At 47.6% G+C, this 27,623-nt stretch overlaps 1 protein-coding gene across 1 annotated transcript in view; it reads right to left on the minus strand.

Annotated features, from left to right (window-relative positions):
• NOBOX (NOBOX oogenesis homeobox) overlaps nt 1–24,932 on the minus strand; it is a 498,422-nt gene extending 473,490 nt beyond the window's left edge. Inside the window, exon 1 of the mRNA XM_069649778.1 lies at nt 24,886–24,932. Within this exon, the coding sequence (XP_069505879.1) occupies nt 24,886–24,904 (19 nt within the window). The 5' untranslated portion in view covers nt 24,905–24,932. The remainder of the gene's footprint in view (nt 1–24,885) is intronic.
• Between the last annotated feature and the right edge of the window lie 2,691 nt (nt 24,933–27,623).

Below are 27,623 nucleotides of genomic sequence, written 5' to 3' on the forward strand. Positions count from 1 at the left end.
CTGCCCAGTAACCAGGGGTGATAGGAGAAACTATCACACCAGCCAATGGGACCACAACTAGCACACCCACAACCGTCACACCGGCTAGTGGTGCAGGAGAGCCTGCCATTCAGCGGGTTGCACACGCACCCTTAATTACTTCTACTCTGGGGGTTGCTTGGCACGTGCCTAAGGATTTTAAAGAAAGAATATGGGGAAGGGAGCAATGCGATATACTGTGCATTCTGGAGACAGAAAACGCAGGACCTGATTTTAACATTAGCAGGGAAGAGGACAGAAAAAGGCAGAAGAGGTTAAGACCAGAAGAGAACATTCAGAATTGGGAGTTGGCATTTGATCTATTGGCAGCTGTCTGGTTGGAGAAATTCCCAAACGATGGTCAGGCCTTGATGACATATAAAAAGGGAATAACGACGGAGCATAGAAAATATGGGACCACGGGCTGGATAGACTATGATAGGGCCTTTAGAAGAAGGATGGCCTGGGAACCAGAGATGAGATGGGACCACAAGGATGTGGATGCGTGGATGGAATTTATGGGAGGTAAAGAAAGGACCAGCATACCTAATGATGTGGGGATCAAGGGAGCGGGGTGGCCATGGCGAATAAGTGGGAGGTGAAGAAGGAGTGGCAGCCATTTCAACCAGCCCCTCCAAAGCAGGGAGGGGGGGAACAGACCAACAAGGGAGCAATGGAAGGAAAACAGAGACAGGAGGGGAGGGACCAAACAAGTGGAGGATTCAGGGATGGGAAGGAATGCAGGTCATTTAATAAAGGGTCGTGCACATGGGGAATCAAGTGCCGGTTCTCTCATCAATCAATTGCATGTTTCAGAGCAGAGGGGGGCTCCGACCGGGGGGAGGACATAAAGGGGGTCAATGAAGGGGCTTGGGTGATGGGGCCATCCCCGGTGGACAGAGGGGTGCTTCCGGAATTTTTACAGGACTACCCGAGGGACGTGGATAGGGATTTAGGATTCCTTATGAAGGCCCCTTGATGGCGAGAAACCTCCCCTCTGCACCTCAGCATCCTCTGGTGGTCACACAAAAAACTGCAAAAGAGGTGGAACTAGGCAGGGTGGCGGGCCCTTTTTCCATCCCTCCTCTCCCAAACAGCATTATCTCACCACTAGGCATTGTACCTGAGAAGGAGAAGGGCAAGTTCAGATTAATACATCACCCGTCCTATCCCAAGGGGGATTCAGTGAATGACTGGTTGGACCAGGGCAAATGTTCGGTGCATTATGCATCATTTGATCAGGCCATGGCAATGGCTGCTGCCACAGGCCGGAGGGCTCTCTTGGCAAAAGTAGACATGGAATCTGCATTTAGACTCCTCCCTGTACACCCAGAGAGTTTCCATCTATTGGGTTTTCATTGGGAGGGCCTGTTTTATGTGGGTAAGTGCGTGCCAATCGGTTGCTCAGTATCTTGTTCTTATTTTGAGGCATTCAGTACATTTCTCGAATGGGTCGCCCGGAAGGTGGAGAGGAGCGGGGACATGATACATTATCTGGACGATTTTCTGTTTGTGGGACAGGGTTCTGGGGATTGTATGCAGGCTTTGTCCGCATTTCAGGGATTGATGGCTAGATTGGGTATCCCACTGGCGCCGGAAAAGACACAGGGGCCCACCGAGGTGTTGACTTTCTTGGGGGTTGAGATAGACACGATGGAGGGCACCTGCAGACTGCCCCAAGACAAAGTGACAGAATTGGTTGAGGAAATTCGGGGCAACATGGAGTAAAAACAGGACAACTTTGGAGAGGGTCCAGCAACTACTGGGGAAGCTGAATTTTTGCGGCTGAAAGAGGATCTGCACATGTGGTGGGCATTTCTCAAAGATTTCAATGGGGTCACCTTATGGAGGGGCCCTTGGCAGTCCAGTGAGGAACTGCAGTTATACTCTGATACCTCAGGTAGCGAAGGATTTGGGGTGATACTGGGATGGGAGTGGTGTGCCCAGAAATGGCCAGGCCAGTGGCATTAGCACGGGAAGACTAAGAACATCATGGCTTTGGAGCTATTCCCTATTGTGCTGGCACTCATGTATGGCCTGGGGAACTGGGCAACAGAAGGGTGTGATTATGGTGCGACAACAAAGCAGTGGTTCAGGCCATCAACTTGCAGTCAGCTTCTTGCCCGACGGTTTTGAGCTTACTCAGAAAGATGGTGGAGGTGTGCTTGAAAAGAAACATTGAATTCAGAGCCAGACATATACAGGTTGTGGAAAATATTGCAGCTGACTCTCTTTCTCGTTTCCAGTGGCACAAATTCCGGGCGGCACATCCAAAGGCAAATACGGAGGGGATGGCTTTCAGGGACGAGTGGTGGTTTCTGGTGACGTGGACCAGGCGCTCTGGGAAATGGGCGAGCGATCACTCACACCAGGCGTCAGATCCCGGTAACGGCAGGGCTATGGTAAGTTCATCCAAATGATTGAGAGCAATGTCATTTGGGGTGGTTCTCTGGAGGAACAGGTACAGGCATTTGTGGTGTGGGCCCATGGTAATGGGAAGAGCAGGAGCTGGGTAGCTGCCCACCTGGCGGCCATAGCTTTCCACTGCAAACTAAGTAGATTGGGAAACCCAACGGGGGGGGGGGTGTAAGGGTCATATGGCTTTAAAAGGAGGGGGACGGGCAGAGGGGCAGAAGCAGGACAACAGGAAGCCAATTGATTTAGATCTGTGGAATAAGCTAATTGAGGCATTACCTGGAATATGTTTTGATGAATTTGAGTCAGCACTATTCACGGCCACATTTTCACTGGCACTTTTTGGGGCCTTTAGGATCAGCGAGCTAGTGGCAGCGGGGAAAGGCGATGTTTCAGCCAGAGCAATTGCAGTGGGGGATGTCCAAATCTGTCCAGAGGCAGAGGGGGCCAAGCTACGGATCGGAATACGGAAAAGTAAGACGGACCAGGCAGGGAAGGGGAAGACGGTGGTACTCCACCAATGCAACCATAACAGCAGCTGTCCAGTGAGATTGTTAAAGAGGTACCTGGCCATGAGGCCCCAACAGCCGGGTACGCTACTGGTGCACCAAAGCGGTTCCCCACTGACTAACTATCATTTTAGAAAGGTCCCGTCCACAACTTTGGGGGCCCTGGGGATAGGGAGCAGGGGTGGTCATCCCACAGCTTTCGCATAGGGGCTGCCACGGCGGCATTTTAACAGGGCATTCCAGCACACAATATCATGAAGATTGGGAGATGGGAGTCTAACAGGTTCCAGCTTTATGTAAGACCTCAAGGGGCCACGGGGCACCCAGCAGCAGGGACGTAGGTTGCCGCAGCCAGGAGAGAACTGATGGACTGCATGATCATTGATTTCTGTTTTCTTCCCGATTCCTCTGTCTTAACTCTTTTGTAACTTTTTACCCACAGATGACACAGTATGGATTGTGGGACATTCCTTTGTAACACGGGCTGAGGTCGCAGCCCGGCAATGGCACTTGGGTTCCAACCTAGGGATGGACCACAATAGAATAGTGTGGTTAGGAGCATCAGGGATGCGATGGCACTCTTTTGCCGACCGTCCATAGGCAGTTACAATGGAGGCCTGCTCCTAGGGTACTAGTGGTCCACCTAGGTGGCAATGACCTCGCAACCATGGGAAGGGGATGATTATGGGCACAGATCCAAGTGGACTTAAGCGCACTCGCACCAGGAGTTACCGAGTACAGAGGTGATATGGTCGGAGTTGGTTCCCAGGCTGCAATGGCGTGGCGTTGATTTGCAGAGGGCCATGGAAAAATCTAGGCGCAGGCTCAATAGAGGTATCGAAAGGTTTACACTAGCTAATGGCTTTGGCTTTGTGAGAGACACATTGCTAAACTCACTACCTTCCCACTAAACTCACTACCTTCCCACTATATGGCTGACGGCGTGCATCTTTCGGAGAAGGGATACAACTTGTTCCTTACGGCCATCTTGGGGAGCCTCTTGCAGGTCGGATGTAAATAAGTGATGGTAAGTTGGTAAGTTTTTGGAGCATGGGGGCATTGGGGGTAGCGGGGTGCCACCCCCCAAAGCGTGGCGAGTTAGGGGCAGTCCTAGCCGGGGAGGAGTTCGCCACGATGGCCGTACTCGAGCCAAAGTCGGATGACGGGCATTGGATCCCTATGGACCCTGGAGACTCCTCACCTTCATGTGCAGTGGCCCGAGGAGAAGCACTTTGTGCAATCTGGTGCGGATGTCCGGTGCCTTGCAACATGCATGGAGGTGGCAAGGGGACACCGGAACAGTCAGAAGATGCCTCACAGTTTTTGGGGGCTAGGACTTTTTTGTGGTATAGATGGTCGTGAACCATGGTGCTTTAGGGCTGGGACTGCCCCCAATTTTGTTGTATGCTCCAATAAACTGATCTGTGGTTCCAAAATGTAAAAGGTTGTTGGACTATTATTCACTGACTGATCAGGTTGGTTTCCAAGGGATATCTGTACACGACAAGGGGGTTGGGGAGCCACTGGGGGCTGACACCGCTATGCCCCTGTCTTTCTGGAGCTATCCTTTCCACATTAGCGGGGTCCATTTGCTTGCTGTTCTGCCCTCGACTTTCTGTAGCTATCTTTCCCACATTAGGGGGTGGGGGGGTTGGTTTGTTTGCTGTTCTGCCCTCATCTTTCTGGAGCTATCCTTTCCACATTAGGGGGGGGGTCTATTTGCCTGCTGTTCTGCCCCTGTCTTTCTGGAGCTTTCCTTCCCACATCAGGGGGGGGGGGGTCTGTTTGGCTGCTGCTGCCCTCCCCGTGTACTGTCGTAGTTTCTTCATTTATAACCTGCTGACTCCCTTCTAATCCTGTTTTTTTTTAAATTATTATTTCTTGAATGCTTGCTCCATTGGCTGTTGCTTGTGCCATACATGTTTCATCCCCCATGCTCTTAAATGCCCATTAATTATTTCTCCTGCTGTCGCAGTATTGATTTCCTCCGCCCTTGCTTTTTGTGGCTCCCAAATCAGTCATGATTTTTTCTAGCTTTTCAAATGTATCTGCTAATTACATTTCTTGTTGCTTTTTGTTTTCTAAGGCAAAGTCTTTTAACATTTTCCACCATGCGTACTTCCTTTTTACCTTTAGTGGTCTTTAATTCCTTTGTCGCACATTTCTGGCTCTCCTTCCTCTTCCCGTTATGTTTCTTCGTTCGTCCTCTTTTCTTTGTGTGCCGGTTCACCTGCTGCCTCCTGCTCTTCTGCCAGAAAATCGTCCTCCTCTTCAGAGTCTTCTGCGAGCCTCCTACTCACCCACGCCCATCCATGTATCTTCTCTGCTTCTGCCACCCATTCAAGAAGCCTGGAACCTCGTTTTGGTATCAAACGCATGCCGGCTGCATCTTCTGCTCCGCTTATTCAAATGTAGCGAGCTCTCCGCTTAAACTTTTAGTGTCAGCCGTGCGCTTCTCCTCGCGCTGCTGCGACGACACTCAGCCCACGCTTCTTTCTGTGGGCACTTCGGCTTGCACTGCCCCGCCTTCTCCTGCGATGTTGCTGGAATCACCGGACTGCCGAAAAACCTGTCTCAGCTATCTTTTTGTTATACGTTTCTTTAAATATAAAGAGGCTTCAATCCCCAGGTTCCGTCAGGTTCTGTTGGGTCTAGGCTGAAGAGATAGCCGAGCTGACAGCTCCAGCAGATGGATTTAGGGATTCTATAAATGTTGCGTCTTAGAATGTGAAATGGTATTAATTGCCCTGTTACAAGAAAAATGGTTTTGTCTAATCTGCACCACTTAAAGGCGGATATTGTTCTCCTCCAAGAGACAAACCTGATCGAGGCAGAAGCTGGTAGGGCTGGTAGGGCGGGTGTTTCGTTCCTCGTATTCCTTGAGTTCTAGAGGTGTAGCGAGCTTGATTGGGAAACATTTCCCAGGAGTGGTCCTGGCTTCTCATAGTGAAAAGGAAGGGTGGCTGGTTTCACTGGCATTACACATCAAGGGCATGATTGTGTTAGTGTGTAATATTTATGTGCGGCTTCGCTGATAGCCCCTAAATTGGTACATCTGCTTTTTCAATGTCTCTTTTATGATGATTGATTTTTTGTTTGTTTGATGCCACTAAAATTGACCTCCGGCCCCAGATTTCTTCCTTTGTAACATTTATGAAAGATTGTACACTCACTGTCAATCGTATAAAATCAAAAATAATCAGATTTAAAAACAGCAGAAAGAAATGCTATTTTAAGTGGTTCATAGGCAAATCGACTCATTGATCTTTTTGGGTTTCCCAGTGTACGCCAGATCTTCCTTGAATAATAGCATTGTCAAGCTGAATGAGTTAACCGCGAAACTGATCATGCAAATAAAATTGATTGACATAAAGTTTGGTAGGTTTTCACTGAAGCCAATGAATAGATATTATGAGGCAAGAATTGTTCCAAAGCTCCTGTATGGTATTGAGACTCTAACCCTTTGCTCTTCTGGAACACCTGTCTATTGTGGAAGGAAGAATTTGTAAACGCATATTAATACCAATGAGCCTCCCAGGAGGAGCTGTGCGATATGAATTGGGTTTAGTCTCTCTAAAACGATGATCATACTGGAGAATACTATTGCTCTTGCACAGGATGGTAGCTCCAGTAGAGGACGCTTTATTTGTAGATTTGAATTCCTTTTACACTAAACAGTGTTGCACCAGAATGAGAGCTTTAAAGGATTTACGTAGTACAATATTGGACAAGATAAACTGATCCACACAGAACCCGATAGAACATCCAAGCAGAAGCAGGGTCTCATTACTGTTATACCGAGAGGATTGGACGACGACAATGAAATATTTCCATTCTTACACATTACAAAAGAAGGGCGTGTTAGTCTTGAGCATGTACCCAGATAAAGTGACACGTGCACTCTTTATCCGTTTTCACTGAAACTTGCTCAATTCCAAACAAATTATGATCAGACAGAACAAGATTCCAGAGAATCTAGGTATATGTAGATTCTTAAAATAAAAATAAAAAAAAAAAAAAAGAAGTAAGGTGGAAACAACCAAACGTTGGGTGATGGACTGCCCTGCGCTGAGTAATTTGCGCATGGTCTATCTGGGTAAGCTCTTTCCCTTATCCCCAAAACTCGATTCGAATGGGTTGTGGCACAGATGTTTGGCGGGCAGGACCACCTCCCGAGTAATAGGAATCATCAGATTCATTAGAGCATTGAATTCACGAGAGCTTTACGATGTGTGACGCTATCTACATATACCAATTGTAATGTATTTATTTGATTGGCACTTGATGAGAAATGTAAGTGTGTATGTAATTACTTGTAGTACTGGTTTTAACGACTTAAATTGAAAATGAAATATGTTTTTTCTTGCTATATTTGTAATGCAATGTATTCAAAAGTTGTATTGAAGGTCGTGTTCTCTCATTCATAAAATAATACATACGTAATATGTATGCACCAGTAGCGTACAGTGGAGTTTTGTTTTGGGTGATGTGGGATGACTTTTGCAGGATACAAGGGAACAGAATATCTTATTGGGTGGAGACTGTAAGGTGGTGGAGGACCATTTCCTCAGGAATAGGAGAAAGAAAGACAGGGAGGCATTAGGGCTTCTCATGAATGATGGTAGTTTATCGGACATGTGGAGACTGGAACATCCGTCACGCCGAGAGTACACCTTTCATTCCGGGGCTCATGATGTTTACTCAAGAATAGCTAACATGTTGACGTCGGGCTTCATATAGCAGAGATCGAGAACATCGTGATTTCAGATCATGCACCGATACGGATGATCTGATCATTAGAACATTCCTCCTGTAGATCCCATACATGGAAGAGGAACACGTCTGTATTAGAGGACAAAGCCATTGGGGAGGAGCTCGTATAAGAAGCAGAGGAGCACATCGAATTTAATATGAATGGTGAAGTTGAAGCGGATAATGTATGGGAAGGCTTCACGTGTGCGATGCCGGGGTTGCACGAAACGAAAAGAGAAGAGCTCATTGCAATGAGCGCATCTGTAAAAGACTTGAAAAAGGATGTCATGAGACCCCCGGATGAGAGGAAGAGATGTAAGCTAATTAAAATGAAATACGAGTTAGACACCTAAGTGAGTTTGCAGGACGCAGTCTTTTCAAAACAAGGTGCAGTTACTATGAAGGTGGGGTGAAATGTAGTCGTCTACTGGCACATCGGCTACGAGTGGTTGCTGGTAGTAAGGCTATATACGCGATTGAGAAAAGTGAGGGTCGTGTTACATATGACCGTGTGGAGAGTAACAATGAGTTCAGAGTCTATTAGGAGAGGCTTTATCGGGAAGCAGCATAAGATGATAAAGAGCCAATTGATGAATTTATGAGAAATCAATGTCTGTTTTATCTGATGAAAGAGGATAAAATGTTGCTCGAGGGAGAGCAGATGCTGGATGAGATCAAGAGAACGATGTATGCTTTGAATATGGGGAAGTGCCTGGGTCCGGGTGGGTTGCCTACACAATTTTACAGGGCAATGCCTGAGGGGGCCTTTAATCTGCTAAAAACAACATACACATATTGGAAATACAAGGGTAGATGTCCCCCCTCTCTTAGACACGCTACTATCCCGGTCCTTTATAAGCCAGGAAGCCCCCTTTAGAGCCCAGAAGCTACAGGCCATTCAGCTTGATACATTTGGATTGTAAAATGCTATCAAACGTCCTGGCAAACAGATAATTGGAAAGAGTTTTAGCAAATCTGGTACACCCAAATCAGGCAGGATTTGTAAAGGGGAGATCCTCAGCAACTAATACGAGGAAACCTTTGTTGACACCATCTGAATCTAGGAAGCTGACGGTAGGGGTGGCCGCTCTCTCACTAGACACAGAGAAAGCATTTGACAGAGTGCGCTGGGATTTCCTGTTTGGGAGTTTAGAAAGAATGAATATTGGTGGGAATGTATCAGCTGGATGAAGCTACTCTACATGATCCCAACAACAGAAGTGTTAACTAATAGCACAATTTAAGCAAGGTTTGAATGACATGGTGGTACACGTCAAGGATGTCCATTATCACCCCTGTTTGTCCTGTTGCTGAAGCCATTGGCTCTTGCAATCAGATCAGCGGAGAAGATAGTCGAGATCAACTTCCAGGGGGTAACACAGAAACTACGGCTCTTTGCAAACGATTTACTCTTTGTATTACAGGACTTGACAAGAGTCTACCCCGGCTTTGATGAACCTAATCAAGAAGAATGGTAGAGTTTCAAACTATAAAATCAATTGGTCGAAATCGGAAGCACTGCCACGCTTGCAAGTCAGCAATAGCTCGGATCTAACAGGCCTTGGTTTCAAATGGTGCCAAACGAGGTTGAAGTATCTCGGGATATGGTTTACGTGTTATGTAAGCCATACGATGGACTTGAACCTAAGATTAGCGATGGAATAATTATCAGCAGATTTGGAGCGTTGGGAATCACTCAATCATTGGGGGGCAAAGTGAGTGCACTGAAAACGACAGCAGCACTAAAGATAACTTAGGTTATGAGCATGATCCCCCTTCCACCAAGTAAACGGACGATGAAAGAGCTGGATAGTACGCTTCCATCGTTTCTACGGGAACACAAACCACTGAGATTCAAACGTTGGACACTACAGCTCCAGAACTAAGCATCCCGGACTTGACAAGAGATCACCAGGCATTCATGATAAGACACTTTCTGCGTTTTGTAAGCGAGCCATTTGACGACTAGTCAGTTGCTGAAACGAGCGTGGCTGGTCCACTGGGGCCATCGGCTTTGCTTTCCACCACAAGCAATGGACGGGGTCAGAAATCGCTTTTAACCGAGCATTTAAGGTCTACTTGCAAGGAGAGGGCAATGTCTTCAAACATGGAACCAGGCTTGATGTGCTCTGCTTCTTTATGGCTGAATCCTTCCATGAAATCAGCAACAGAAATCTGTTTTGGCCAAAGTGGTATTTGGAAGGTGTAAGAAAGATTAAGGACCTATTTGAAGGTGGATCCTGGCTCGCCTTTCAAGCCTTGAGGAGCAAATGCAGACTTGAGGATTTTTCATTTGGAGAGTATCGATCGCTCAGGAGAGCTATACCTTTGACAGAGCTCAGTGGCTCTGATCTAATGATCAAACATTGCTCAGGTGGGGAGCCAGGAGCATATGGCATCAATAACGTACAAACTACCGAGTAATGGCTCAAAGGGAAATACAAAATTACTTGTTTCCTGGACAAATAGTCTTCAGGAAGAGGTGACAGAACTGAGATGGGATGTGTTGTGTGGAAATATCCCGCAAATGTCGATCAACATAGCAGAGAGGGCTCGACAAGTGAAGGTACTAAACAGAGTATTTTGGACACCAGAAAGTATGTGTGAGCAAGGTCTAAGTCCTTCGGATGCTTGTTGGGGATGCAATAATATGAGAGGAACACTAGAACATATGATGTGGGATTGCTGACATAAGTTTCAAAGTCCAATGTTCCCAAGTCGAAGTCCCTGTCCACTCCTAGGACTTTATTCATCACTCCTGTTGTATCATCTTTTTTGGAGTGATATAACAGGAGTGATGAATAAAGTCCTGGGAGTGGACAGGGACTACGACTTTGGAACTTTGATCCCGAGTGAGGATACGGATCTAGAGGAACTGTCATACCATCAAGTAACTTGGATTTCGAGAGCTTCAATGGTTGCAAAAAGGATCATTCTAAGAAACTGGAAATCTGCAATTTCGTAAACTAAGGATGTGTGGTTGGTGGAAATGAACTCTGTCTGCAATATTGAGAGAGCTGGGATTAGAATGCAGAGGAAAAACAAAACCTTCGACAGTATAAGGAGCATTTTTCTTGATTGTGATTTAGAGTGATTTGCAGTTGGGAGGAGTACCAAAGGAACTTAAAAGATAAGTTATTAACCCCCCCCCCTCTTCTCTTCTTGACCGTAGTTCAATTTCAAAATTCTTGTTGCTTAAATTGGGAGGGGGAGGGTTGGGTTACTGTAAAAGTTCGTAGTTTCTCAGAATGTTTGTGAAATAGTTTACCTGATTTATATGGATCTTAATGTATATGCATTTATTATGACCACAAATTTGAAGGAAAAAAAAAAAGAATGATATCAGTGAGTCTTCCATTTCATCTTATCCTACTAGTGTTTTCTTGGACGCATTGTTACTCGACCCAGTCTTGCTTACTGACCTGCTTCTGCCTGTGCCACTGCATGATACTGGACACATTGTGAACTCTACCCTGCTTGCTTATTGACCTGCTTCTGCCTGTCCCACTACACGATACTGGACACATTGTGAACTCTACCCTGCTTGCTTATAAGACCTGCTTCTGCCTGTCCCACTACACAATACTGGACACATTGTGAATTCGACCCTGGTTTGCTTATTGACCTGCTTCTGCCTGTCCCACTACACGATACTGGACATATTGTGAACTCGACCCTGGTTTGCTTATTGACCTGCTTCTGCCTGTCCCACTACACGATACTGGACACATTTGTGAACTCGAACCTGGTTTGCTTATTGACCTGCTTCTGTCTGTCCCACTACACGATACTGGACACATTGTGACCCTAGTCTGCTTATTGATGTGCTTCTGCCTATTCCCCGGCACGGACCTAGAACCGTCCTGCCCCTCGCTTGTTTTTCATCAGTGCCCCCCATTGACTATTGATCTGGATCAGTGATCCCTTGGACATTTTGGATTCCTCGATTCCCATATCCCTTAGTACTAGGGGTATGATATGAGGTGGCATTTATAACGCGCCTATGCACAAATGCTTGGGTGTACCAAACTTCAGCCTCGAGTCACTATTCGGCCGAAGTTCAGCTATAAAACAGCTATTCAGCTTCAGCAGAATAGTTTCTGCCATAGTGACTCGAAGCCAAAGTCCACTTACTATGATTATCTATCTACTCACTGTTTGGGAGATGACAGCCAATCATAGAAAGTGTGGTAGTGTCTATGCAGAAGCCAAAAAAGGAGTTTGCTTATTGGCTACTAAAGCCTGACCACAAAGGAAGCAGCCTCTGCACATTCAAATGGGAAGTGGGGGAAGGGAACATCTCTTCCCTTCTTACACTTCATATGCCAATGGACCAGCAGACGCAGGACCAGCTGACGCAGGACCAACAGAGCCAGAGACTGCACACCAGGTAAGTCCTGCCCATCCCCCGTCCAACACACAGTGAGGCTGCAGGGGTGACCTACACCCCTGCGGCCTCACCATATTGCCCCCATATTTGTAAGTTGGGCCAACAGTGCAAAGCCGGTGGCCCGACATTGATTTTATGATTAAGGGGGCCGCCTCCAGACTCACAGGGCCGCTGGGGTACTTTGCTCCCCCCAGCAGCCTCGAAAATGACAAAGTGTCCCCAACACTCCCTCCAACACAGTGAGGCAGCTGGGGTGTTCTGCACCCCTGGGGCCTCACCATATTGCCCCTGCATTGCACTATAAGTCAGGCCACGGTGCAAAGCCGGTGGCCAGACGTTGATTTTATGATTAAGGGGGCAATCATTTCCATGCGCTTATCTTTGGAACACTTTGCTGCTAGGAGACCGAAATCAGAGTTCAATGTACAAAGGGCACTGCTTTGCAGAGAACATTAGTTACGTGTATCTGCATGCCCACGTTTCTTCCAAGCAGTTCAATTGTGCAGAGCGTGGAGGTCACATTTCTCTGCAATGATAATAGAACATGTAGTTGTGGAGGGGGGAGAATCACTGCACTTTCTTCATGATTTTTACAATAATCACAATACTCAAATATTTTTGAAAAAATGTGATACAAATTGTGCAACTTATTGAATATGTATTCAGCAAAAATGCTCCAGATGACCAGCCGCATAGTGAAGTAAATCATCAAACTGGCCCACAAAGGATGAAAAAAAGGGCCATCTGTGGGCCAAAAAAAAAAAAAAAAAAAACAGGTCCACGCTAGCTTTTTGCTTTTTGGGCTCGGCATTTGCCCCATTGTCCACACCAAACTTGGATCTGGAACCAACAGCTTTGCCCCAATATGGCAGCCAGGGGGAGTTAGGACTTGCATACCAGAAGTGTGGGGTGGGGGGAAGTAACAGGGAACAGCAATGGCCTCTAGTCAGTGCTGGGGGCTTGGGGTCTGGCCCAGTGCGGTGAGATTTGGGGTCTGGCATGCGAGTACAAGGGCGGGTGCTGTGGAACCCTCTGAACTATTTGTTGGCCTGATGTGCTGCGCACATGAAGCAGAGGGTGTGACGCTATGGCAGAAAACAGATGTGTTTGTGCCAATCTTTAGAGTACCTGCTCTCAGTCGCTCACACATGATCCTTTACTTTTAGTATTGAAACTGCCCTGAAAAGACGCGACACCAACCGAGGAAGCTCATCCCCGAGACCGGCTTGCCATTCCACCTTGATGCAAATCACTGCCTAGTGCCTACAATTCTGGCGAGTATGGGGGGTGTACTAATCAGGGGAGGCTTGTGATGGAAGGTCACCACTCGGTGCGTATGCCTGCTAAATGGGAGATGACAATATTATCCTTGCCGCAGCCCGTGGATGTAACTAAATAGCTCCCCAGTCCTGTGCATCATTTTGACGAGTGAACACTTTTGAAAATGAACAGGATCACACAGCCAAATGCTTTTGGTGCCAACCCTAGTTCTGTGACCTGCTGGTTGCATACATCTGTGCAAAAGGTGCTCAACCCATGAGCTGGTCCCATACTCCTTGACATTCTATCTTATCACCATGCTGCTGTATACCAGCTACCCTGAAAGTGGGATGAACTTTCTTTCCTCTTATATAGTGAATACGGAAAGCTAACGAGATGTTTAACCAAAGTAGTGATCAATAGTTCCATCCAATCTGTACATCTACAGATCTACTGCTGTAACACACACTGTAGGTGGCCTCCAGAGCTCGCTTTGCTCTAGGATTGTGATTGCATTCTATATTAGCACCTGCGGCAGAGAGCTGGCCAAACAATTTTCAGAGCCTTCTATCATATATAGGGAGCAAGCCCTAAGGAGATCACAACAGTGTTGTATAATATAATCATGAAACAAAAAAGGTACAATATGACTTTCCAAGATCACATGGCTGCACTGCGCTACATCCCTCCCCTTGCGACTGCTGAATTCATTCCTCTCCAACGAGAACACACAAGGTTTAAAAGGTACAGTATTCCCAAAATTACAAGGACACACAACATTGCAGGGTTCGAAAATGAGGGGTGCTGGGAGATATTTAGCTCCTGCTTGTAGCATAGTAGAGCCTGGTTACCTTGGGGCCAATGGGTGCTTTCCAAACATGTAAATGTGACATTAACTGAGTATTTGAGAATGTTAGTCACGAAGAATTAGAAAACATTAATACATATTTAAACACAATGATTCATACAAAATGGGCAAAAGCTCTGGTAGCTCCTGGTTCCCCTGCGGTTGCTCCTGCCTACAGGGTGATACGAAACACCCAGGAGCTGGTTTTAGCTCCTGCCTCCAGGGTGATGCCCGACACCCACGAGCGAGTATTGACTCCTACCCACAGGGTGATGCCCGACACCCACGAGCGAGTATTGACTCCTACCCACAGGGTGATGCCCGACACCCAAGAGCTGGTTTTAGCTTCTGCTCATCGTATCTCAATTTCGAACCCTGCATTGAATCCCTGCAACCCCAAGTACAGATTGCTTTTCTGGACATCTCACAGAATACGAGAGCTCAAAATCAATGACGTTTATTGGACTGCAATACAATGAATTTCTCCATCTTCAAATACTCATTGTGTTACTTTCCTTTCCTCGAGAGCTCATAAGATCATGTTTCCTGAAGGTCACAAGGCATTAAACACGCCAATGAGGTGCCAGACTTGATCGTGAACCAAGACCTTGACATTTATGTCTAACTGAAATTTGGCTCAACAATAACACTAATCATGTCACCCAACTGGCCTTACCCTCAGGATATAGAATGTTTAGACAGACCGCTTGCACAGTAAAGATGGTGGTACCGCTGTTATCCTGAGAGATTTGTTCAATGTGCATACAGGCACCATCCACTTTAGACAATAGTGAATATTCTCTAATTAAACTCAGCATCGACCACAACACAGCTATTAGCGTTCCTGCTCTCTACCGACCACCGAACAACACAACTCCTTACTTTAATACGGGGACTTTATTAAGACGTCACGCGACGCTCGTGCGACGCATTCATTGGAGACGATTTTAACCTGTGGGCTGATCATAAGGTCGATCGAGAAGCAGATTCCCTCCTTACTGCTCTCCAGGCATTCAGGATATCCCAGTTGGTTAAGACCATACACATAAAGAGGGACATGTTCTAGACTTGGCACTAAACCATCAACTTTTTACTACTCCCTGGGTTATCTCCGCTTGTCCTTGGCCAGATATCTTTCTGATAACTTTTTCACTTTTACCTCTGACAAAATAAATAAAATCAATAGCCAGCCAAGGACAGAATCTAAAATAAGAACCACTCGCAGGGTCTTCACAGAAGCCTTTATGGACAGGGCCTATACATTGATAAAACAATCATGTCCTGACCAATGACTCATGTCTCCTCGTAGAACAATTTCTAAAAATATATTCTGGCACCTACCACTACAAAAAAGATAAAAATAGAGACCTTTGGTAAAACTTGGGTCTCTGAGGACATAACAGAAAAAAATACAGTGCAAAAGGACATGGCGCAAACTACCTTCTCAGGACAATCTTACTTTAGATCGTGTCGCTGCAGCAAAATATAAAAACTCAATTGTTACAGCAAAAATAAATCATTTTGAAAATAGGATCCTTACCGTGAAATCAAGCCAGAGAGAACTGGTCTCTGTTCTCAAGGAGATTGAGGGGAACATTAGCTCCCACCCTGCTATAGAAAAACAAAACATATGGTGTGCCAAAGTTCAGCATAGCCTCACGAATAAAATGAACTCATCAAACTACCATTGAAGCGCACTGCATGAATTCATCTCATACGGGTGTCAATTTGCCCGATTACACCTCCTAATTCATCTCCTCAGTCCTGCTTCAAACAAATATCCGAGGACGGCCTGATGAACCTTGTCAGAGGTTTGAAGCCTTCTGTTTGTATTGGTGACGTGTGCGCAGCCAGCATCATTCAGGATGCATCTGGCTGTCTGGCCCCTCATCCTCATTTGCCTCCCCGGTGGTGCCCCCGTTCCTAAAGATGTATGGGTTACACCTATCTGGAAAAAGGAAACACTAGACCCTGGGGTAGCAGGTAACTACTGCCCTATTACCAACGTCCCTTTTATAGAAACATTTCTGGACAGGGCGGCCTGCCTGCAGCTTCAGAACCATATGGACAAATATGGGCCATTAGGTAAGCTGCAATCCGGTTTCCGTGCTATGCATGGCCCGGAAAACGCTATGCTTGACTTAAGAACAAACCTGGTCAACATTGTGGACACTGGTAAGGTGGCCTTATTAATGCTTCCTGACCTCTCGGCAGCATTTGATCTGGTTGATCATACCTTGCTGCTCGAGAGTTTTGACATTTTTATTCAAATTGTTCAGAACCTGCACTATTCTGGATGTCATCTTTCTTTGGGCCAAGGATGGCTAGAGTGGCCTCTGAGGGATTTCAGGCACCTCCAGAATGGTTGATTGTGGAGTTTCACAAGGGGCATATTTCTCTCCGTCTTTGTTCAATTTGTACACCTGCCCGCTCTCCGACCTCCCGCACAACATCTGCATTAAATCCCTGGCTTTAAATAGCAGCAAGACCAAATTCATGTTGGTAGGCTCCAAAGTTTGAGAAGGTTAGAGGCCAGGTACATTACAGACAATTTCAAATAGCTGATTTTGTCATTCACATAAACCCTTGGGAGAAAATGCTTGGAGTCCATTTGGACTCAAATTTAAACGTGAAAAAACATGTGACGCAAATCAAAGCCTCTTGTGCCTACACAACAAAATTAATTAGGCAGATCAAACCTTACCTATCACCTGCCAACGTATCTATGGGGGCCACAGCTCTCGTGAACTTTAGAATAGATCATTGTTATAATCTCCTCGTGGCACTTCAAAAAATAACTTGAAGATGCTACAGGTGGCCCAAAATGGGGCTGTTAGTGCAGTGTGTGGACTGGCTAGAACTGACCATGTTCCTCAGGCCAGAGATCTTCCTATAGGTTGCCGGTCCAACATCGCAGCTCTTACAAAATGCTAACATGAACACACAAATGTCTGGCCGGGAAAGCACCAATATACCCGATGAAGAGGCTGCGGAAGGCTCCGGCCACACATTCTCTTTGCTCAAACGGCCTTGATAAATTACATCAGCCAAGGCGCAAACCTAAGAACGTCAGAGGCACTAGCTTCGACACCTCTGCCCCAAGCCTGTGCAATTCGGAATCGAGAACTACCCCAGGCCTCTTTAGTTTTAAAAAAGCTGTTAAGACCTTTCTTGTTAACTTCAAAGATTAGACTCTATCTTCTGAATATCATGGATTATCTGATGCTTACATACCTGGGACCTCGACTCGCCGCTTTTATGCATGTGCGCTGAAGGCTCTCGGCATGCTGCGCTCTATAAACACTACTTATTATCATTAATAATTATTACTACCGGGATTCACCCTTTCTGGAGAGCAGAAATGGGCGTGGCTTCCGGCCAGCATGACCGGCTGGAGATGTACCCAAAATGTGTCATGCTGGAAATCCACTACGGGGACGGAATGTTGCAGTATGCCAAAGTCCTCTTAAATCCTGCCTTACTGTTAGCAATCAGGGCATTGTCAGTCATTAGGTGGGGCAGGCGGCCCCAACAAACATCGCAAGATGGAAAGGTGTTGGAAAGGCAATTCTGTATAAAAAAATTGTGATGGAAAAATGGTGGCTGCCCAGACAGACATGGGAAGAACTGGGTGAATAAGACACCAACATGCGTGACTGGAGAGGATATTGAGGGGTCAAAGACTCACCAACAGGTGTCTTAAAACTACTTGCAACTCAGAGAGGAATGGCCCGGCCACAATGATGAAAGCGGCATGGCAGTGAAGACCAGTCTCCGCCTCTCTCACTGCTGGTGCCAGAAAGTGGCTTCGTTTACAGAGGGAAACTTATATAAGCCTCTAACAAAAGCCCAATAAATAAATGATAGTTCACCTATAAGTTCATTAATTTGTTCACGAAGAGGGCGGGCACGGGACGGATGATTCAATGTTCCATGTGGACATTGTGTCATGCAGTTTCATATTTGGAACTAAAACCAGCATTGCCAACCCAACAGTTTTAGTTGTTTGTGTACGCTTTGGACCGACGCTCCCTGAGACTGAGGAGTCATTGAGGTGGTGAGGGGTCATAACATGGGTAAAAAGGCAGAGTGGATGAGGGCATTCAGATCAGGGGAGTGGGCACGGCACCGGTAAGGGGGACACATTTGAATCGGGGTTTGCAGATACACAGGTCACTGCCTAATGTGCTTTAAAAAGCATTATACGCTGCTAGTGCTGAAACGTTGCTTTGGGGAGATTTCAAGGGGCCCCACCGGTGGCTTTGGTCCGAGTTTTATTGTTCACTGTTGGAGCGGCCTCACTTTGGGGCGGTTGGGCCTTTGCATGGACACGTACATCCTTGTGCGGACTTACTTTCTTATAAGTCACACAGCCCCTCTGAGCCGGTAGACAAACGTGTCTCCTCACCTGTCCAGGTGTACTACCAGGAGTCTCGGGAGGATAGCTCAGGGGCAACGTGCTCCCCTTGGAAGCAAGACAACACAGAGCACCACAGGTTCACCGCCCGGGTTCACGCTTGAAACCTCTGGGTGTTTAGTGTCTTAAAAATAACCTATAATATCATATAACATAGGCACAGAGGCCCGCCCCGTTCAAAATTATGATTTTATTGCAGATGGGAAATCACGCCGACATATCCGAACTGTGTGCCTCACTTTTGCTGAATAGCAACTTGACCAAAAGTATATTTGTCAAATTTTTTATCTCACTTTTTTTAACCATAGATGGTAAGTATGGGTAAGGTATATAAAGGGGGGGGGGGTTGCAGGGAGTCTCCCCCTGCTTTCTGTGGTAAAAATAAAAGTTACAAAATTGGTGAAAAAACCCAGCACGAAAACAACAAAGTTGCCATTCAGCAGAACCTAAATTCAGCAAAGCCTAATAATTACATCTTAACAAAAAACCACGGTCTGCTGACATACAAAAGGGCAGCAGCTCATCGCAAAAACGATTGTGGGAATCCAACATGCAGGATCTTGCGAGAGTATGTGCAGGAAGTGCGCAAGGAGCCGTAAACTAGGGAGTCTGGGAGCGATGGACCAGGTGGAAGGCTGAGCCTCTGCGCCTCCTTTGAAGCTGTAAATAGATCCTGAACTGCAGTCTGCAGCTCAAGCGTGTTCCTCTACTTAGAGAGCATCATTCCATGGCTGAAAGTAAGCCTTGTGGGAGCTCCAGTAGGTAGGAGTTGTGAATAGCCATTACTCTAGGCCCAGTGCAGTGACACTAACTGCACTGCTACAATTGGACTGAAATAGAAGTACCACTCCCTTAACGGAGAGTGCCCGTTTTCCCTGTTTTTATACATGGTGTCCAAATAAACACCTATACCCTCATCCAGTGTCCTGTGCCCATTGGGGCCACCACATAATTGGTGGCGAGGACCAGAAACGACCCACGCTGCAACCATGCAAGGTGCCACGCCACTTCCCACCTTCCTTCAGTCCCCCGGCAAGCCTGCCATCCCCTGGCAACAATGGCAGCCACTCCTTACTACATATTTGGAGGCATTGGGAGGCAGAGGCTATTGGCCAGCTAGGAGAAAGACCATCCTACTAAATGCCAATGGGGGTTGAAGGGCAGCACATATTTGCGGGCTTGAAGGCTGAGCCCACTAGAGGCGAAGACGATGAGGTCTACTAGGAAGAAATTCGCAGCATTATCAAAAGGTTCTCCAACAAAGAAAATGTGGTCCTCCACAGACTCACGTTCTTTACGAGAAAACAAGAAGGTAAGGAACCGGTTGACGATTTTATCACCAGAATGAGAGAACTAGTAGCCTTGTGCGGATTTGGGGACAACGTGGAGCAAGTCATTTGCAACATGCCGGTGGTACACACCAATTCCCGTAAAGTCCAGGACAAGGTTATCCAGGAGTAGAAGCTGGACCTCGACAGGGGTATTCAAACAGCGAGAGATGAGGAGAAAACCTCGAACAGGCACAGAGAAGGTGGCGGAACCCCGCCTGAACCCAAAATGGTGGCTGTGCAATGGAAGGGGCACAGAGACAGGAAGCCACGAATAGCTACAAAAGAGAAAGGACCCATGTGGAGAGATTCCCAAAAGTTTAACAGATGTGCCGGCACCAAGCATCTAGCCAACGATAGAGACTGTCCCGCAAGGAACAAAGAGTGCTCCAAGTGCAAACGGTTTTGTCACGCTGCCGTAGCCTGCACGTTGCGGGAAAAGAAAGTCACCCATATTGAAGGAGACAGAGGAACCAGACGATCGGCCGATGGTAATCATGGTACACTCGTCTCAAAACAGAAGGAAGAAGCCCCATTGTGTAGTGAAGGTCGACGGGAAACAAAACACGTGTCATGAATGATTTGGTGTCCGACCTGACCATCCTCCCCATCCAGACATATAATAATATGGTAGGACGTGACTTGGTTGCAATTAGAAGCACAAGCAAAATCCCACAGTCTTCAAGCGAGCCACCAGAGACCTCTTGGGATACATTAAAGCCAACCTCGAGTTCAAGGATAGATGCACAACAAAAGTCTACTTCTCGACCTAAGGGCCCGCAGTGCTGGAATGGGACGACCAGCACAAACTGATCATCCAGTTAGACCCCAGCACTGCTGAACAGGTGGTGCTGCTGGTCTTCTTGGAAGGGGCATCACATCTGAGAGGCGATTTCCCTCTGCTGTTCTCTGAAACGCCCGGAAAGATATAAAATTACGTGTACAAAATCTGCCTAAAACCCAAAGCCGTCCCAGTCAAACACAAAGTCAGGCCCATTCCAGCGACGGCGAGGTCGGCCCTGGAATCCCAGCTTTGCAAAATGGTTGAGGGCACCATTGAGACCGTTGAGTCCTCTGAATGGCTAAGCCCGGTGGTCCTCATAAAAAAAGTCATCTAAAGACTTGAGAGTGGGCATAGACCTACGCAGCATCAACTTGGAGGTGGTCACAGTTTTTCCTTTGCCCAGCATCAACAAAATTATCCTAATGATGAAGGAAACAGAGATCTTCTCAAAACTCGATATGCGTGATGCCTAGCATCAGATAGTTCTACACAAGCGCTCACGTCCCCTCACAGCGTTCATCACACCATTCAGCACATTCAAATACACACAAATGCCTTACGTCAGCCGCATCAGCATTCCAAAGGATGATGTACTCACTGCTCCACAGCAACATATCATACTTCCAGGACGACCTCCTGGTGTACGCCAAGGACACAGAAATCCACAACAGTGCTGAGAGAAGTCTTCGGCAAGATACAGAGCGCAGGAGTCCACCTAATGTAGATTTGGAGAGTGTGAAGTAGAATACCTGGGTTACCAGATCTCAAAAGAAGGGGTGAGCCCTTAGAAAAATCTACTCCAAGCCATAGTTGACGCCCCAGCCCCAACCTCAAAAGTGAGCTCTGGTCATTCTTGGGGCTCGCAGAGTATTATGCAAAGTTTGTTCCCAGATTTTCAGAAATAACAGCTCCCTTGAGAGGCCGACTGAGGAAAGGAGCGGAGTACACATGGGACTTACAGAAAATCGCAGCCTTCACCGAAATCAAGAAGAGAATCCTTCATGGTCCGTGTTTGAAACTGTTCAACCCCAAATGGGAAACGTACATAACAATGGATGGCAGTGCATACGGTTTAGGAGCCACTCTCACCCAAAAAGGGGGGATACTGAAAATACAGTAGCCTTTGCGTCAAAAGCACAGTCAACGTCAGAGGAGAAACTACTCCATGGTCGAGAAGGAGATGCTGGCATGCACCTGGGCCGTGGGGTACTTCAGCTCATACGTTTGGGTACCAAGTTCTGTCTAGTCACCGGCCACAAACCCCTGGTGCACATGTCGAGCCCTGGGGGTACTAAGACGCTTAACAAGAATTCCCCAAACTGCAAGAATACACGTACGAGATCCCCCATATTGCCGGCTGGAAGAATGCCCAAGTGGACTGCATGTCCGGGTTACTGGATCAGAGAACCCCAGACACCACATTCCTGGAAGACGAATGCGTGGTGGCATTCATAGGAGACCTAAGAAACAAGGACTTGATGAAAATGAGGCAGTCTCATTAGCAGGAGGTAATGAGAAATGATGATGCCGTGGGCAGAGTAGCAGAATGGGCGCGCATGGGTTGGCCAAACGAGAGAGCAATCCCAGAAGGTCTGCGACCGTACTGGAAGGTCAACAACGAAATTGCAGAAATTGATGGCCTAGTAATGAGAGGCGACCAAGTAATTCCTCCAAGAGGCACCCACAAAGTTATACTATGTAGAGTCCATGCGGGCCATCTGGGCAGCAATATGACGCGACGCGTACTGGTGGCCTGGCATGGACAAAGAATAGTGAGGGCGATGATCGAGAGGTGCCATGAATGAGCAAATAGCGACAAATGGCTAAAAGTGAAGCAAGCGCCCATAATACCCACAGAAATCCAACCTGGTGAATGACATGAAATAGGAATGACTTCATTGGCCCGTTGGATGGCATGTAGAGTAGTATGGTGGACTACCTCTTCAAGTGGGTGGAAGTTGAATTTGTGCAGGCCATCACCACGGTCACAGTCATTGAAGTACTTAGTTCTGTCTTCCAAAGAGAAGGACTACCAAAGGACATTGTGACGACAATGGAGTTCAATTAGTCTCCAGAGACATGGAAAGTTTTCTCAAGAAGCACAATATCCAGCAATTGAGAGAAAGCCTGTATCACCCGCGAGTCAATGGGCTGGTAGAAACGGTGAACCAATTTGTCAAAGGAGCCCTGAAACTGGTATGTGCATCAGGCATGGATCCTTATAAGACAAAGAGGCCGTTGGGGCATATCGCTTGACGCCATATGCCATCACAGGCGTGTCGCTGTTTCAGATGTTAAGGGGGAGAAGGGCCGCATCCACATTGGTACCACTGTGGCTAGACAACATTAGACAGGACGATGATATCGACATGAACTCGTATTTGGCTACAGAGGAGCAAAGAGATCATGAAATCAGAGAGCGGCAAATGCAGAGCAGCATATCGCACGGAGGACAACGAAGGGGACCTGGTGAAGATACGCCTGACCCACAAAGACACCCGAACGGGCTCCAGGTACAGCCAAGCCCTAGAAGTGACATGGAAAGGCATCACCACGTCTATATCAGTGACAGGAAAAGGTGCAACCTTGAAAGGGTGGCTGCGTACAAGAAAAAGGCGTCGACAGCCCGGCCCCCTATGGGAATGGGAGATGACAATGACTAGTGGGGACTAACTGACAGCCCTCAACAGTAAGAGGTGGAGGTCAGGGAAGATGAAACCCAAAGCGAGAGCGTTCTCATGAGCCTCACACCCCGGGCGAGAGACCCACACCAAGAAGCGACCCCAGCAGACCAAACCCCAAGTGCCACATCTCGTATGAACACTCATTCCCCCAAGGCAGCCATTGGCCAGAATCGACCCCAATGAGAAAAAAGAAAGCAAACCAAATTCACAGACTATATCATGGACTAGGACTGAGCATTTGCAACCAAAGGAGGTGTGTAAGAATCCAACCCGTGAGATCTGGCAGAGCCGAGAACTCGCAAGAGTATGTGCGGGAAGCGCGTAATGAGACGGAAACAAGCGAGACCCGGGGACCAGGAGGAAGGTTGTGCCTCGGCGCTCCTCCTCAGAAGCTGGAAATGGATCAATACCTGCAGACTGCAGCTCAAGTGAGAGAGCTTAATTCCATGGCTGAAAGCAAGCCTTGTGGGAGGTCCAGTAGGTAGGAGTTGTGAATAGCAATTACTGCATGCCCAGTGCAGTGACACTAACTGCACTGCTACAATTGGACTGAACTGTGAGTACCGCTCCCTTAACGGAGAGGGCCTGTTTTCCCTGTGTTTATACAAGGTGTCCAAATAAACACCTATACCCTCATCCAGTGTCCTGTGCTCAATGGGGCCACCACAACGATGCTTTGGCACACATTGATTAATTGTGTGCAGTTGCGCATGCAGCACACAGCTGATCAGACAATCAATGATTCTGAAGAGTGAATTCAGTGCAACCTGGGTAAATGACTTGCACGGAGGGATGCAGTTGTGTGGTGCGTTCAAAGATTATAATAGAAAATACTTCCTAACGAAAATTGCAATTGTCGTTTTCTTGGTTGAGAGTTCGAACCGTGAGCCCCATCTCGAGCTTCATGTATGTCCAAGCATGTTCTCTGCCCGCATCAAACAGCTGACAGTAGAGTAAACATGCGTGGAATTAAATAGGCCAAGTATTTGTCCAGCAAATGTAAACGTACAGTGACACAGCATTTCATTTGAGAGATTGAGATGATCACAGGAGAGGGATACCGACCCCCTTTGCACTACAGAACAAAGGAAGGCAGCCTGTAGGCCATTCCCCGGACGCAGCTGCAGCTCCCCCCCCCCAAATTACCACTCAAGGAAAGCTATTAAGCTATTTATTTCCAGCTACAGGAGGCCCTGGCCCAGGTACATTTAAATTGAAAGAAGTAAAAGCTCCCGGCGCCGGCTCTGTGCACTGGTGCATTGTCTACGGGCCACCCTCCCTGTGATAATTAAGAGGGGGGCGCCCCTGGGCCTGCGCGGTCACACTTCTATAACAGAGGCATAGGTGCACCCCCTGTCCCCCAGCAGCCCTCCCCGCACGTTAGGCACGCGCCCTGCCGCGTGCACTTACATGCAGCCCGCGGCAGCCCTCCTAATCCCTTTATTGGTTCAGTAATTGCCCCTCATTGAGCTCATTATTACCCGGCTCCTCCGCTTCCATCTTGCGCCTCCTTTTTTTTTCACCCGCATTCGGTTTTTTTTCCTTTTCCTCTTTCAGTGGCTATGATTGCACCGGGCCTCCCATTGGACGAGCGAGCGAGCCTCCCTATTGGTCCGCGCCCGCGGAGACTTTCCATTGGTCCGTGCTCGCGGAGCCTGCGCGGCCTGCGGGCGGGGCACGCGACGCAGGTGACGTCACGGCGGCCCGTCTATTTAAACCCCAGGTGCAGGCGGGCACGTGGAGCGGCTGCGGGGATTAGTCGGGGACCCCGCCCATCACAATTCCCTATGTCATTAATTGCCTCGCACCAAAGGGCTGAACGCGGAGTTAGGCTTGCCTGACCATCAGGGGACGTCTATTGTGCTCACCTTAAAAGAACAAAAGTCCTGTAGGGGGACTAAACCCCTGAATGACTATTGAGTAAAGCTATTCAGCACTATTTTTCATGCCCCCACCCCAAGGCGCGGGGCCCGTTGAAAGGTTTAAAATGCCTTGATGCCGGTTCCGCCCCTCCCCTTTGTGTCCCATCCCAGCCTGACCCCATCAGTAGATCAAGGAATTGTTCTAGAATTTCCCATGTGCAGAAATAGATGTGTAGCTCTCCCTTCCTGCATATACTTGACTTATTTGAATCATGTACCCTAGGTGCTAATTCACATGTGCACGCTTCTACACTGGCCAGACAAGGCACACCTCTCAACCATTTGTGTTGCAAAGGCGGGTGAAATCACCCGATTTTGTTTTTGGCGGGTGTGACGCCCATTGGAATGAATGGGCGTGCAGGAGTCTTGGCGGGTGAGTCAGCTCTTTACAAGGCGGGTGACACCCGCCAAAAGTGTGTGAGTTGAGAGCTATGGATATAATGATCTGCCCAGGATCACATAGTGCTGAAGCTGTGATTTTAGTTTAGCCTGTAATTTAGGCACTGGATCAGGTATTGTTTATCTTTATTTGGCACACTGTTGTGGCCTTGAAGGACGACAGGACGCTGTAGTGAGTCTACTCTACTTTATTAAATAACAACTGGTGTGGACTGGTATATGTCCAAGTTCTCATCAAGCACGTACTTACAGTTCAGTTAAGTTCAGGACTTCCCCAGTTGGATCACTGAGGGAAATGGGTGCACTAGGATGGCACGCTGTAAGCTTCTAGGGCCCCCAGGTAGCCTCCTGTGGCTGTGGTGTTACACCCTAGAAGCTGTGATGTACGGCTGCTGGAAGTTCTCACTTTCTTGGCTCCTCATCAGGAGCAGCGCTGTGGTGCGACCGCTTCATCTGGCGGGCTGCCAGCTCTGAAGCGGGAAACGTTTTCCCGCGGAGCGTGGGCTCGCGAGATCACGTTACGTGCGATCTCGCGAGAACACGCTCCCACGATCGTGTGATATCCCCACACACACATATGTTAATGGTGTCCTGCCAAGGGCAGCACAATACACTGCTTTATAGAGAGGACTTGAAAAGGACACAAATTCCAAAATAAGTAATAACATTAAATCCTTATATAAACAGATGTTTTATTTCCCCCACCCTGAGTAGAAGAACATATTGGGTCTCATTAAGAGGACGTGGCCAGCGTCCATGCCGTGAAGACGCATTGGCCGACTGCTACTGCCTAAGATTCTCAGTAAACTCCTCAGTGAAGGCATACACAGGGGTTAAAGTGAAGGGAGGTCTAAAGGGTACGAAATTCCCTTCTCAGGGCAACCTATCATTGTTCCCTTACCTTATGCGACCAACAATACCATTCCAGGATGGCAACTTTCAAAATAATACTTTACTTTTTTTTTATTTCATCCCATTGCAGACTCGCACCTGAGCCCTGCTGATATTAAGGCTGTGCAACATTGCACTGCGCTACCTCGCAAGTGTTGGAATGGAATTATTTATTTCAATAGGCTGCTTGGGCTACAAAAGCCATTCCCAAGCAGCCAACACACCCAGCCGGATCGCGATCTGCGAATGAATGGCTGTAGGCTCAGACTTGTTAGCAGGCAACGGGAGGGGTGTGTCCGTGGCTGGCCATCTTCTTTAAGAGGTGTGAACGGATGATGGGGAAGGGGAGGCTGCATGAAGGTGTATGCTAAGTGGAACACTGACACACTAATGGATGTCATTTAAATGCCTTTTCTTTCATTGTGTTTTCTTCAGTCTTACTAAAACTGTTGTGAAGCACAATGTTGCAGTGTGGAGTGGAGGCTAGGAAGGACCCAGGTACGGGGTTTGAGTAGGGGGAGAGGGTTGACAGTGAGTATGGGGGGAATGGGCAGAAAGGGGGCGGGCAGACGGAACATACTTCCACTACTTTATTTTACACTTCGACCACTTGGCGTACAGCTGCTAAACTTTGTGTGTGCGAGCATCAGCACGGCAGGAGATTGCTGGTCCTGTTTGCACTGCTTTTCTGCGCATGGAAGAGGCACTTGGGAGGCTGCTTGGAGCACAGGCGGTCATGTGCGTGGCGAAGAAAATGGCGGCCGCACTGGGTCTATAGAGACACTGACTGCACAGATGCGTATGGCAGCCGGGGGCGGAGAGCAAGAGGCAGGCTGCAACGCCAGAGGCTGCAGAATCTACTCAAAGCAATTCTTGCTGAACTGTTTTGCGGTGGCGGGCGGCCCAACACGGGGAGACATCCAGGAAACCTACATCATGTCACCTACCAAACAAAAAGGCAATAATAAGCCCACGATTATGGACTGTTCTGCAGTGCAGGGCAGGCG

Source organism: Ambystoma mexicanum, chromosome 3p (genome assembly GCF_040938575.1).
Source record: "Ambystoma mexicanum isolate Mex_15411 chromosome 3p, UKY_AmexF1_1, whole genome shotgun sequence".
NCBI classification, from domain to species: Eukaryota; Metazoa; Chordata; class Amphibia; order Caudata; family Ambystomatidae; genus Ambystoma; species Ambystoma mexicanum.